Genomic DNA, 14459 nt, shown 5'->3' with positions numbered 1-14459 from the left:
GTGGTAACCAGTTTTAATGCCTGAAATAAGTCTCGTCGCGAGGAAACCTTAACCATAAGTGTAGATCCGAGAAAAGCAGAAATTCGACGATTTCTGATCGTGTTAATATTGAATGTGATGAAAAAAAATGCGTAAATTGTCTGCGGAATTTGATGGTGAAAACTGAAGAAAAATAACAAACCACGAAAAATACGATAGCTTAAATGTGGAAAAAGACAAACACTCAGCATATCTGATCGATTCAGTGAAAGTTTCTTTGTTCACAAAATTTTGACAGAGTGCGTCAACGATCTCTACAAATACATATGCGCTTGCTACGAGTTTAAGGATCTAGATCATCTCGACAGGAACTAACGAGTAGATCAACAATGCAGCTCAGGTAAGTGAGAAAAAGAAATTTTCTTTTATACTACGCAGGGACAATATAAAAAGATCAACTTTATTGAGCGTTTACGCCGCGATAGTAGGATCATAAGAACTACATCTGGCTACTTTCGTTTTTTTTTCGAAGAAACGGTTAATTTTGTACATTGCATCACTTAATTAATTAATTAATTAATCCACCACACACGGTGAATACATTCGACAATGTATGAGGACATATAGTGACGACCATAACACGACGAACGAGAAGTAAATGAAACCTTACACCACGAAGCGAGAACGGACTAGCAGAATAAGCATTTTACGTTAGCTACCAGCCATGTACTGAAACAGCTGGTACCGACGAAGAGACCGAGACTGTGGTTGATGACGAAATAATTAAATAGCGGGAGAAGATATATCAACAATCGTGACGCAATCAGTGGGTGCAAGGAACTGAACGCGCTGAGGCGATACGATTGCAATTAAAACACATTTCATCCGTAAGTTTAAAGACAGCCACCCAATTTTGAAATGATGCAAGATCAACGCGTTGCGTTGATTTTTCGTTCCATATATACATATGCATATTGGTTTAAAGCAATAGAAGAATAATTGATTTTACGACTCTATACATAAGAAAGTATCGTTATCTTTCATATTTTAGAACTATTTTCGCTGGAGTTTTCTTGGCCATGGCGAACGCAGCGTTGATTCTGGAAAGACTCAATGATGTATTACTGGCACAAGGGGTCTACGATTTTAAGGTAACGCTAACGTATAAGAGTCTTGTAGAGGATCAAGCAGAATTAGAATCGGCACTAAATGCTTTTAATGAAACCTGTACAGCGCTAATAGAAAGAATTCCTAATTTGAAATGCGGGGTCATAACCTCGGTTTGGAGCAAAGACACTAGTGACATTGCGAACATAAACACGTACATCAGGTATTTCTTTAAAACAAGAACACCAAGAGGGTTTTGGTCAGCAATTGGAGCAATGGACTCCGACGACAGAACTAGAATTGACGAAAATATGGATAAACTTAGACGAAACGAAGAAAGATTCAACAAAAATACAGAACATCAAGCGTCAGCAATCGAAAAAATATACAATTTCGTGAGCAACTCAACAATCACCATGAATAAGGCAGTCGAAAGCAACAATAAAAATTTCGAATCTTTAAAAACAGAAATCAGGAACACTCTTAACAGAGCCAATGACAGAGATAAAGACCTATACCTAGAAGCAACGCTCATGGAGATAGGCATGTGGTATAACAGTATGAGACAAAACTTAAAACTAAAACAAAAAACGTGGATAGCAATATTACACGCAGAAAACACAAAGAGCCTCGACCTAGCGGAAATAATAAACCCAGTACAACTAATCCGAACATTAGACAGTGAGGAAGCAACGCTGAACGACAACCTTACTTTCCCGAGAAGAGCAGACGGGGCAATTATGCCAGAGATATTAAATACACTTCATTACTACGTAAACCTCACCAACGACTTAGATATAATTATGACACTTCAAATTCCGCTCGTGAAAAAAAGCAAATGGTATGCGTATAAAGGCACAATCGAGCCAAGCATAACCGGAAACATATTGACAATATTGCACTTAGAGGAAGACATAATAATAAAACAAGAAAACAACTGGGGATATGTATTAACCCAGGCAGATTATGACAACTGCGATAGAATAGGAGACACTAGGCTTTGTAAATTAAGCAATATAGAAAGAGACCTCAAACAAGAGGACACATGTATGGCCGCGCTATATTTTAGAAACATAACGACGACATGCAAAACAAAAGTGCTGCAGTTGAACCACGACATATGGTTGGAAACTGCAAATAGAAACATATGGACGTATTTTACACCTAACAAATTGAAGGTATCCGTTTTCACGGGAAAGAACGTTACGGAAACTACAATACAAGGCAAAGGAAATATAAAATTACTGCCGGACATGATGATACAGACGGATAGTATAAGAATTACACACTTCAGTGAAACACAAGGTGAAACAAAATTAACATACCACATACCACATACGGACATACCAAATATTTGGAAGGATAAGGGGATACCGTCTCTTTCAAAACGTAATAAGATAGTTTCGTTATTTGACACAAAGAAACTCTTCGACATAGGGGTAGAAGTCGACGAAATAAAAAACCATAGAACCACGCTAGAAAATTTAGCATATGCCCCTCTAGAGAACCCATGGACGACATTTAGTGTCTTCTTGGTCATAGGAGGAGCTTTAGGCATATTCTTCCTATGTTTCAAAGGGGAGATATCATGCTGCACACGGAAAACCGTTATAGAACCACACATACCAAATATAGGACAAAGGGAAAACAGAAGACAAACGAAACACACACTGGATAGGAACATTATAAGCAAAACGAAATTACAGACCATAAATGAGAAGAAAAAAGAGAAACAACCAGACATGAACATGCGCTTAAATAAACAACAACAAAAAATTCAGAAGGGAACGCCAAATATTAAAGAAGGGGGTACAATGCAACCCAATCAACAAAGGACGCAAAATATTACGACAGCGCATATTAGTAAACCAGCACTGAAAAAAATGCAAGGAGGAATAAGAACGTATTGAGCAACAAAACGCAATAAGAGACACAATGCAAATTAAATAAACATGATAATCGTTGTCATTAATTAACATGGATATAAGCAATTTACAATATGAGGAAAAGCGAAAGTGAAAGGAAAATAAAGAGTAAATAATCAACAGTGAGAACATAAAACCATAAACATAACATAAAGAAAAAATTTAGATAAAGGTAAAGGTATACAAATATGATACAAAGGAACAAAATTACCACGAAATGGGTAATAGTTCGTTTGATATAGGATGAAGAAAAGCTTTTAAAATGCGAATACAAAAAAGGAGTATAATTGACGAAAATATTTATTTGCAACTAAGAAAGTAATATTTGCAAAGCCAGAAGCAAAAGTATGGAAGAAATAAAGAACATACTACAATATAAGAAGGAAAAGATAAAGACAGAATTTATTGAAAACTCTTAAATTATAAAGACACATGCGGCGCAATATAAATAAGAGGTTAAAAGCATTGGAATGAAAAAGCATATCAGAAAAGCTGCAATAAAAGGAAGCGGGAAACGCCTGCGAGTAACGCAGAATTACAATGCATGATTTACAAATAATAAAAGATGGAGACTCACTCTGGAAATCATGAAGCAGAACCTAGACACAAAGAAAACATGGACAACAATATATGAAAAGAATGAACAATTTTTAATTGGAATTATTTTTTTTCTCACCCTACGCTGGCCAGCGGATAAAACATATGCAATATTGATTAAGAATCATTTATATCACTTAATACAAGTATGAAAGCATATGAGCGGACAAGGGAACCGGAACCCGGAATGAGTATGAATGTCTTTATTTTATGAACGTGATGACAAATTCTATTTACATGACGACTAAGAATCGCAGTCGAATTAAAATATACACGAAAAAGAAAAACGTAAAACATGAACGCAGCGACAGAAGGACACAACAAGAAGAAACACAAATATAACATGACCTACAGAGAAGATAATACAATAAAGGGAAAAAAAAGGTTAAACAAGAGGAACGTTTAATTAAAAACGGCAAAAGTGATAAAAACCAATGCAATCATGAAAAAGCAAAGAAAGTATTCAAGGGGGGCTAAAGAAAACAAAATAGAAGGGTTAATAATAGGAAGCTTACATACTTCCGGGGAATAATATTTTTACGGTATCTTTATAGGATCACCCTGGGTTGTCAAATTGAGAAGAATACGAATTAAGAGGTAACAGATGAAATGAAGAAAAGCGTCTGAGGGGAATAATTAAAGGAGTAATGACATACAGGATACAGATGGAAAAACAATGGTTGAAGGAATGTTTCAACAAACACGTAAAATATATAAATAATACTGGATACGAATCAAACAGATATCCATGCCCAATAGCAGGGAACTTTATAGGATGAAATTAAGTAATATAACAAAAACACCTAACAGACAACATATCGGAAAACGGGAAACAAGAGAAAAACAAATAAAGTGGAGAATTATGAATAAATAAATAAAACAAAATAATAAAGAAAGAATCTAAGTCTAATTTCAGTAAAACCAGGTCCCACCTGCAACCACCTTACTGGAAAGGGGGGAGGAGGCCACACCAATCCGAATAAAGGATACCACAGTCTCGCCGAAAGAAGGAAACATAGGTAACATTCAATCACATTTACAGCGCACTAACAAACTAAGCTAATCACAACAATTCGAAGCAAATTACTAACAAACTACTATGTCTTCATATATATATATATAAAAAAAAAAAAAAAAGAAAACAGCATAGTACTAACAAACGGTTATTTCTCCATATGAAAAAAAAATAACATAACTAACATTACTAACCACTTGTTCGAACAAACATAGATTAGATAGAATACCCGAACGTGAAGATAGACTAGATTGAATGCGCAAACGCCAATATATGATTTAATAAGCGATGAAAATTACATAATAAGAAAGATTAGATTGAAATGCCCAAACGACAATATATGAGCGATGAAAATTACATAATAACATTAATAAGCAAAAAAAAAAAAAAAAAAAAAAAAAAATTTTTTTTTTACACAATTTAATATCAATTTATTATCCACAAAGAATTTTTTTTGAAAAGCAACAAACAAGCAAGTGAAATCTGAAGATCAGGGACAAAAGAAATTTTTCACCCCCAGGAAGCCAACATCACCACATACTTTTGGTCTGAAAATTTATGATGACAAAGGACGAATCAGGCGGAAGACAGAGGGTTGAAGGTGTTGGGTTGTGACGGCAAGGGCGGAGCAACAGTGAAGGATGAGAACTGGACCAACGAACGAAAGGGCAAAACCGGAGCGGGCAAATAAATCGAAGGTAGAGAATGGTTGTAAGACAAGCCGCAATATGAAGCAAGTAAAAGAAAAACCATAGCAAAGAATCGGAGTCGCAACCACTGAAAAAAAAATCGACTCAAGCTGGACATACTGCCAGTCATTATGCAGTGTTCAGTAAAGCGCAGTCAGAACCGTCAAACTCTGGCTGGAGCTAAAACACCAACAAAATATATAAACAACGAACTAAAGAAACGCATCAACACCACAGCATGCGGGAAGCATTTTTACAAACTAGATGGCAGGAATAAAGTAGCCATCAGGAAATCAGCAAGGCAGATTAAACGTCAGTAGGAAGAATCCAGTAGGAAAGGTCGTAACACTAGCAAGTCAGCTACAGATTACGCATTGCAAAGACGACTGAGATAAGTTACACGTCGCATTTCGTCTGCAACATTTTACAATTCACGAGGCAGGATAAGTCAAATATCCTATCCTCGGTAACCACAAAAACGACAACAACAAACGGAGAAGAAGGAGAGGAAGGAAACGAAGTAACGAAATTACATAATCCACTCGAACAGGACGCAAACCAAGCCCCAGATGCAGCATAGATGAAGGAAGCTGAGGCAAACGAACGGAAAACCAACCCCGGACTCACGAGATGGCAGTCGAAACACCCACACCCGATATCCGAAGTCGACCAATTGATAAGTCCCATGATACACGGAACATATGTACAGGCAGTACTATATGAACAAACAACCCAGAAGACGACATCCCAAGGCAGACTTCAAGCAACAGCAACTACAACGGCTTCTGGGAGGGCAGCATGGTAACATATTTAGGAGAACAGTAAAGAATTTATTATAAAACCAACACGTAACATTGATAATGATCTCTTCAAGATAATTATCAACTCATTAACAAAGGGGAGATGAACAGCCCCACAATAGTAAACACCTAAAAATGCGCAACCAACAAGTCTATGGTTGACCTGAAAAAACTCGCCACTAGCGAATTTGCAAACGCAGCGGCTTAAGTCGCAGTGCACATAGCACAACAAACGTGAGTCACTGTGTTGCTCGAAGAATTAATGATTGTTTTCCAATGACACCGGCTGCAGGTGTTTATACGGTTGTATAGAATTTGGCTGTGCCAATATTAATTAACGTAATTATTTACATAGGCGTGGCGTTTTTATGATTGTGAGCGCATCGATACAAATGCATAATTATGTTCGGGAAATAGAGCGTTCAACTGCTTACGAATAGCTTTAGTTAGAACAAGAGAACACGAGGTTCTAGCGAGAACCGAAGGCTCACTAACACTAAACCAATTAGGAAGTACTCACGTTCGGGGAACCTTCGTAAAATAATAGAAGACAGCAAGAGTTACTTTAAGGTAGAGGAGAATAGGAATACATTAACATAAAAACTACAAACGAAGGAGAAAGATAGAAAGCGATGCGACACTAATACAAATATAATGTCAATCGCATGCTGAACAAGGATAGATAGCCAATAATTGAAATCTTGCTGAAGTAAGCAAGAAATTTACTATATAAACTTCAGAAGATTTAGAATCGAGGCTTTTTTTCTTTTTCTCCCTTTTCAATTAACTCGATCAAGGCTGGGCCCCATGTACTGTGCGTACCTCTGGCTGCCAACAACCCAGATCGATTTTAAGTTTTGAATAGTTAGGCGCGAAAAGAATCGCACAGTAGGGTAGTCTATACAGATGTGTACAAAAAGTAGGAGTAATATATGTTTTTCTAGAATCGTAAACCTGACTTTTGTGTTTTTTCCCGTTCGCGTTTTCCCCGTGTTAGGAAGGGAATAATATGTTGGTAACGTGTTGCGCGGGAGTAGCCGTTGCGGGTAGGTGCACATCTGTGGGGATATTATAGCTATCATTTGGGTCTAAGTTTGTGAAAATCGGCCAAACCATTTCCGGGAAACTGATGTGAGTTCGTAAATTTTGAAAGATGGCCGCTTTTCCCGGGCACTTCCGGAACCGTCTATGGTGGTCAATGTAGTGAACGAAAGTTTGGTTGGCCGTCGGTGACCTAGAACAGCAAATTTAAATTGTTTGAGAGACATTTTAGCGAAATTTTTACCTTCTTTGCTTTCATCGGAGTATCGGTTTGAATCACAATTTGCTATGTTATCGCACACCACAACCTATAACTCCGGAACCGGAAGTCAGATCGGGATGAAATTAAATAGCCACTTACGGGGACGCAATACTTTTCATTTGAGGCCAAGTTTAGTCGAATCGGTCTAGCCATCTCCGAGAAACCGATGCGACTGTTATTCTGAATTTAGATACTCCGCCGGGGCTTCCGGAACCGATGATGGTGGCCAATGTGGCCAAATAGACTTTGAATGGATGTTAGTGACCTAATACTACAAATCGAAGCAGTTGTGGTCATATTTTCGAAAAAATTTCACCTTTATGAATTCATAGCAGAATTTATTAAAATCGACATTTTCTGCGTGTTCGTACTTATCACCCTGTAATTCCGGAACCGGAGGTCGGATCCATTAGAAATTCAATAGCAGCCTATGGAAACGTTGCACCTTTCATTTGAGACTAAGTTTGTCAAAATCGGTTCAGCCATCTCTGAGAAAAATGAGTGACATTTTTGGTAACATACACACACACATACGCACATACACACACATACATACATACACACATACATATACACACAGACATTTTCCGAACTCGACGAACTGTATCGAATGGTATATGTCACTCGGCCCTCCGGGCCTCCGTTAAAAAGTCGGTTTTCAGAGCAATTGCAATACCTTTCTATTGAGAAAGGCAAAAATTTCACGTTTTTAGATTCATCGCAGAATTCGTTAGAATCGAGATTTGCTGCGTGATCGTACGTATCACCCTGTAATTCAGGAACCAGAACTCGGATCCACACAAAATTCAACAGCAGCTGATGGGCCTTCCATTTAAAATCAAGTTTGTCAAAATCGGTTCAGAAAATTCCGAGAAACCGATGTGGACAAATCAACAAATTTTGTTTTGTAACTACACTCTTCAACTCGTAACTAGGGACAAGATGTCGGTTGAAAATCAAATTCAATAGCAACCTATGGGAATAGTATACCTTTCATTTGAATCTTAGTTTGTAAAAATCGGTTCAGCCATCTCCAAAAAACCGATGTGGACATTTTGTTAACAAATCCGCACATACACACATACATACATACATACATACATACATACATACATACATACACACATACATACATACATACATACATACATACATACATACATACATACATACATACATACATACATACATACATACATACATACATACATACATACATACATACATACATACATACATACATACATACATACATACATACATACATACATACATACATACACACATACATACACATACATACATATATACATACACACATACATACACACAGATATTTTGCGATCTCGGCGAACTGAGTCGAATGTTATATGAGACTCGGCCCTCCGGGCCTCGGTTAGAAAGTCGGTTTTTGGAGCAATTGCGTAACCTTTCTATATGAGAAAGGCAAAAGAATAGTATTTAATTAGCTTAATCAGCGTGAGTTCAATATTATCTTCATGTGATTATATTTTGAAATGTTGGTGGAATGGGTTTAAAAGTGGAGGGAATGGGGGGTTAGTAGAGTGGGAGTGGAGGATGCGTCAGAAATCCTTCATCTTATTTTGGCATACGGGGTGGATGAAGGAAATGCTGGCGTGAAGGTGGTCCAAGGGGACGGTAGTGATGAAGGAAGGAGACGCAAGGCCAAGGCGGGGGGGGGGGGGGTGGAGGGGCTTTGATGCAATACTCAGCTGCATATTTTGCCTTCCATTTGAGACTTGGTTTGAGAAAATTGGTTCAGTCATCACCGAAGAACTGATGTGACTTTAATTGTGGAATATGCCTGGAATTCCGGACTTCCGGAATCGTCGATAGTGGACAATATATTTAAAGAATGTTGGATTGGCAATCAGTGATCTAGATCTGCGATTAGAAGTAATTTTTTGACCATTTCAATAATTTTTAGCCTCTGAGGTATTACGATTGTACCGATTTATATGGGAAATTCCAGAGTATCCTTACTAACACCCCTGTAACTCCGGAAGCAAGAGTCAGAACAGAATGAAATTCAGCAGCAGTCAATGGTATTACTGTATCTTTCATTTGAAATCAAGTTTGTACAAATCGGTAGAGAATTCGTTGGGGAATGGGTGTGATATTAGCTTAGGAACTTTGCGGGTTCCCCGGGGGCGTCATGAACTGTCATAGGTGGCCAATGTGGTCAAAGCTGCTTTGATTGATCATTAGTGATCCAGACCCGCAAACTAGAGTAATGTTACATCAATTTTAATATGTTTTACATCATTTGAACATCATGGTGGTACCAGTTTATATGGGAATTTGCTGTGTGACCGCACTCTTCAACCCGTAACTCCGGAACCGGAAGTCGGATCAACTAAAAATTCAATAGCAACTTATGGGAGCGTTATACCTTTCATATGAAACTAGGTTTTCGAAAATCGGTTTAGCCATCTCTGAGAAAATTGTGTGAGTTTAAATGACACACACACACATACACACACACAGACATTTGCCGATCTCGACGAACTGAATCGAATGGTGTATGACACTCGGCCCTCCGGGCCTCCGTTAAAAAGTCGATTTTTACAGTGAATGCATAGCCTTTCTTTATATGAGAAAGGCAAAAACCTTTCTTCTTAGCTTATCGCGATTATCTTAAAATTGTTGAAATATGTCACATTAGATATGAAAAATCAACTGAAAATATGAAAAATTATTTTTTCTGTAATAAAAAAATAGAGCAAAACCAAAAATAAAAACGTTTTGTTTTTTTTTAACTCGAACTTATTTGAAAGAGCAATAGAGATTTATTTTTGTGTTCAGCGACCCAAAATTAATCAGGAAAACACTTTTTCTCGTAAATTCATTGTTCTTGTAAACTAGTGTTAGCTTATTTTAGACCAAAAGAGATATATGAAAAACAGAGTAATTTTCACTCGGTGCTTAATAACATCACCATTTTTTATCGGATTTCCGTGATCTTAGGCTTAAAATTCACATAAAAATTTTGTCTGTCACATAAGATTTTTAAAGATTTTTTTTGCCGAATTATTTTTTTTATGAAAAATCAACTAAAAATGAGTAATTTTACCAAACGTTACTTTTTTGACTTTGGTTGCTCTTAACTTTAAATTGTTGATATTTTATTCTAACATGTTATACATTTTTGGAATGGGCACATATATAACTTTCGAATGGCGAGTCGTTTGTGTTAATCGGAAGATTTTTTCCTGAGATATTGACCAATAACTGCAAAAAGTTTCTAAAATCACAAAAACGGTTCTTTGAAAAAGGTAATGGATATGATTTTCGTGTTCAGCGACCCAAAATTGACTTAGAAAACACTTTTTTTCTTAACACCCCAAAATTTGTAAACTAGTGTAATAAAGGTTTAAGTAAATTTTATTAATACCTCGGCATGCAAGAAATGGATTGCGTTAAAATCGTTATCAATATGATGGCTTCATTCGTCAGCACAGTATTAAAATTCGCACAAAAAACGGATGTTACACGCAAGCTAATGATTAAATTTTAAAGTGCACGACAAACCTACATGATGGTTGAATCAGTTTATTTGTACCCTGCGTGTTTGGCTAGCGTATCATCTACTGCCCCCACAAACATTCAAACTATTCACTATGAACACCATAAAAGCACCTAGGGTGTGGAGACTATTTTCGCCCCATTTCTATTGTCACCCTACCCATTTGAACCCGTTAGTTAGAGCAGCGTCTGCCATCTTTGTTCAACGCATTGGCTCAAATGGTAGTGCGAAAATAGGAGCATTCAATTCGAGTTTTCGTGGCGCTCAAACAAAATTGTTTCCCCATTCTCCGGACATTTTTGATAATAATTTGGTTCTTGGGAACGAAGCAAGGATACTGATGCCAATTTATGCGCCTTTCATCGATTGTAGGCTGCGTAATTAAAAGAATAGTGTTGCGCCATCCCTAATGGGGCCAAAATTAGGTCTTTACCCTAACTAGAATTCTTTTTAATCAGTTTGATTTTTCATTTCGCCTGAGCTAGAAAATATACTAGTTTCCCACAAAAATACGCCATATGCACCTCAGAGAGCTTGGAAGCGCCCTACGAGTTAAGATAGACTATCCTCTACCATCTCATGAGCTCAAATACTCACCAACGCTCCAAAGAGATACAGTATATGCGTCCCAGAAAATCTGAAAGCGCCCGGTAAGTTTGGATAGACTATTCGCATAACGCCCCATATTACCTACCCGTTAGCCCAACATACTCATACTACTGACCCATAGAGCCTGAAAACGCCCTGCAACTTAGGATAGATTATTACCGCCTCATAAGCTTAAATACTCATTTATATGCGCCCCAAAGATACTGAAACTGGTTGAAAGCGCCTTGTATGTTTGGAAAGTTTATTGCCCACCTATCTAATTGCCAGGCGAGCCATGGGAATATCATACTAGCTCTCCAGCGAGTGTGGAAGTGCTCTGCAATATATGGGAATATCATACTAGCGGCCAATACAGTCTCGGAGTGCCGTGCGAACTATGAGAATATTGGACTTGCGCCCTAGGTAGTTTAAGAGAGCCCTGCGACCTATGCGAATATCAAACTGGTGCCCAAGAGACTCTGAGAGCGCCCTGCGAGCAATGCGAATATCGTGCTGGCGCCCCATTGAGTCATATTAGCGCCTTGTGAGCTATGAGAAGCACCCCAGCGAGTACGGAAGCGCTCTCCGAGCTATGGGAATATCATACTAGTACTCCAGAGAATCTTACAGCGCCCTACGAACTATAAGAATATTAGACTAGCGCCCTAGCGAGTTTGAGAGCGCCCTGCGAACTATGTGAATATCGTAAAAGCACTCGAGAGAATCTAAGAGCGCCCTGCAATCCATGAGAATATTAAACTAGCGCCCCAGAGAATTTGTAAGTTCCCTGTAAACTAAGATAACATCAGACTAGTAACCTAGAGAGTTTGAGAGCGCCCTGTGAGCTATGGCAATATCATACTAGCGTCCCAGTACCAGAGAATCGAAGAGCGCGCTGCGAGATATGTGAATATCATACTAGCGCCCCATAGAGTCTCGGAGCGCCGTGCGAAATATGAGAATATCGGACTTGCGCCCTAGGGAGTTAAAGAGAGCCCTGCGACCTATACGAATATTAAACTGGTGCCCGAGAGACTCTGAGAGCGCCCTGCGAGCAATGTGAATATCATGGTGGCGCTGCATAGGGTCACATTAGTACCATAGGGAGCTTGAGAGCGCCCTGTGAGCTATGATAAGCACCCCAGCGAGTGCGGAAGCGCTCTCCGAGCTATGGGAATATCGTATAAACGCTCCAGAGAATCTTAGAGCGCCCTGCGAACTATGAGAATAACAGACTAGCGCCCCAGCGAGTTTGAGAGCGCCCTGCAAACTACGTGAATATTGTAAAAGCGTTTGAGAGAATCTAAGAGCGCCCTGCGAACGACGACTACGAGCCTCTAGATTCGGCAGAACAGGAAGCGATCACCCCAAACCATTTTCTGCTGGGATCTTCCGCTGCCGTAACTCAGCCCACTGTTGACTTAGCAGATACCACTAAAGCAGTTCGGAGCACATGGCACTTGATCCAGTATAACCTTGACCACTTCTGTCGCCGTTGGATACGTGAATATTTACCCACGTTAACTAGAAGGACCAAGTGGTTTAGCGATTCAAGGGCTGTGCAAAAGGGAGATTTGGTCGTGGTAATCGATGATACAAAGCGAAATGGATGGATTCGAGGTAAGGTATTGGAGGTCATCCCAGAGAGAGATGGCAGAATAAAACAAGCAGTAGTTCAGACATCTACTGGAGCATTTCGGAGGCCTGAGTCCAAGCTGGCGATTCTCGAGGTGAACCAGACCGATAAAGATGAGGCCGATACCCATCTTTACGGGGAGGGGACTGCTGGAACTGGCAGCCCTTCCTACACCACTACAGTGAATGTAGTGGAAGTCAATCGCATCTGTCAACCTAGCAATGCTACACGAGCACCAGAATAGCACGCGGTTTCTGTTGAGGCAGAGTGAACGTGAGCCTATTTCTATAATTTAGTTCCTTTTGAAGTTTCTTTGAAGTGTACTTACTTGCGTTGAACAGTTTGGGTGAGGTAAAATTACAATTAATTAAGCTTAACTTAAACCTAACTTAAACCTACCTATACTTAAAATGAACCTTTACAGAACCAAATTCTAACCTAAAAAGCAATTGTTCGAGATGAAATGAAAAAACGATGAATCACTGAATTTGTAAGCCTTAAATCTAAAATGATCCCTAAAATAAATTATATATTTACAGCTTAAAGCATTACGCTGACAAGACTGGTGAATTATTATTCCGTTTCCGAACACGAGTAATTAATGAAATTGTGAGGCAACCTTCCTAATACTACTAAAGTAGGCTCTTCACTCTAATACACTCGAAAACTCAATATCACTTACAACGTGTACGAAACAGAATTTAATGCAACATAAACACATTGGAGAATGGATTAAACATTACTTGAAGTGCATAACTAGAGACAGCGCCATATGTCCAATAAAAAAGGAGAAAAAAAGATTCTGTCAACTAGCCCCAGACTCCCCTAAATATTATTAAATGATAAGAATATCCATATTCCAACTGCAACATGCACCCAAAGTTTTTAAAACATAAGTTTTTTCAGCTAAAATTGCACATAATACTGGTTTCGGTACGATAAGTAATCACTGAAGACTGAAATTTTTTTTCGCTCAGGTGCCCAACACCGCCTCTAGGCGGGCAAAGTATTTTACCAAAAAACCTAAACTTCCGAATTATTTCACTAAACCAATTCACATCTACAGTGAAATGCTAGTAACAGGCTACTCAAAAATATTTTTTTTGTTATTGAAATTTCAAAAACAGTTCAAATTTGTTTAATGAAGATTACCACTAAACACAAAATAGTTTTTTTCCACGTTTTCCTCGAATTTTCAACTTTGAGCTTCAAATGCCTTTGACAGAAAGCTACGAACATTAAAATAATGTATGTGTATGAAGGGTGTGAGCGT

At 38.4% G+C, this 14459-nt stretch overlaps 1 protein-coding gene across 1 annotated transcript; it reads left to right on the top strand.

The window, feature by feature from the left end:
- The first annotated feature begins 282 nt into the window (after positions 1–282).
- On the top strand, positions 283–13430 carry LOC131680276 (uncharacterized). The gene is made up of 3 exons (XM_058960994.1): positions 283–379; positions 1031–2475; positions 12892–13430. Exons 1-3 carry the CDS (start codon positions 369–371, stop codon positions 13428–13430), a joined length of 1995 nt encoding a protein of 664 aa, XP_058816977.1. The 5' UTR covers positions 283–368.
- The last annotated feature ends 1029 nt before the right edge of the window (positions 13431–14459 follow it).

The sequence above is a fragment of the Topomyia yanbarensis genome, chromosome 2 (genome assembly GCF_030247195.1).
Source record: "Topomyia yanbarensis strain Yona2022 chromosome 2, ASM3024719v1, whole genome shotgun sequence".
In the NCBI taxonomy this organism is placed as follows: Eukaryota; Metazoa; Arthropoda; class Insecta; order Diptera; family Culicidae; genus Topomyia; species Topomyia yanbarensis.
Note: the sequence above shows the minus strand (reverse complement) of the source record. Positions and strands in the feature narration are given on the sequence as shown.

Excerpts from the sequence above, each read along its gene's own strand:
- LOC131680276 (XM_058960994.1), top strand. Across the intron at positions 2,476-12,891 it reads GATACCGTCTCTTTCAAAAC|ATTCGGCAGAACAGGAAGCG; the intron begins GTAATAAGATAG and ends ACGAGCCTCTAG.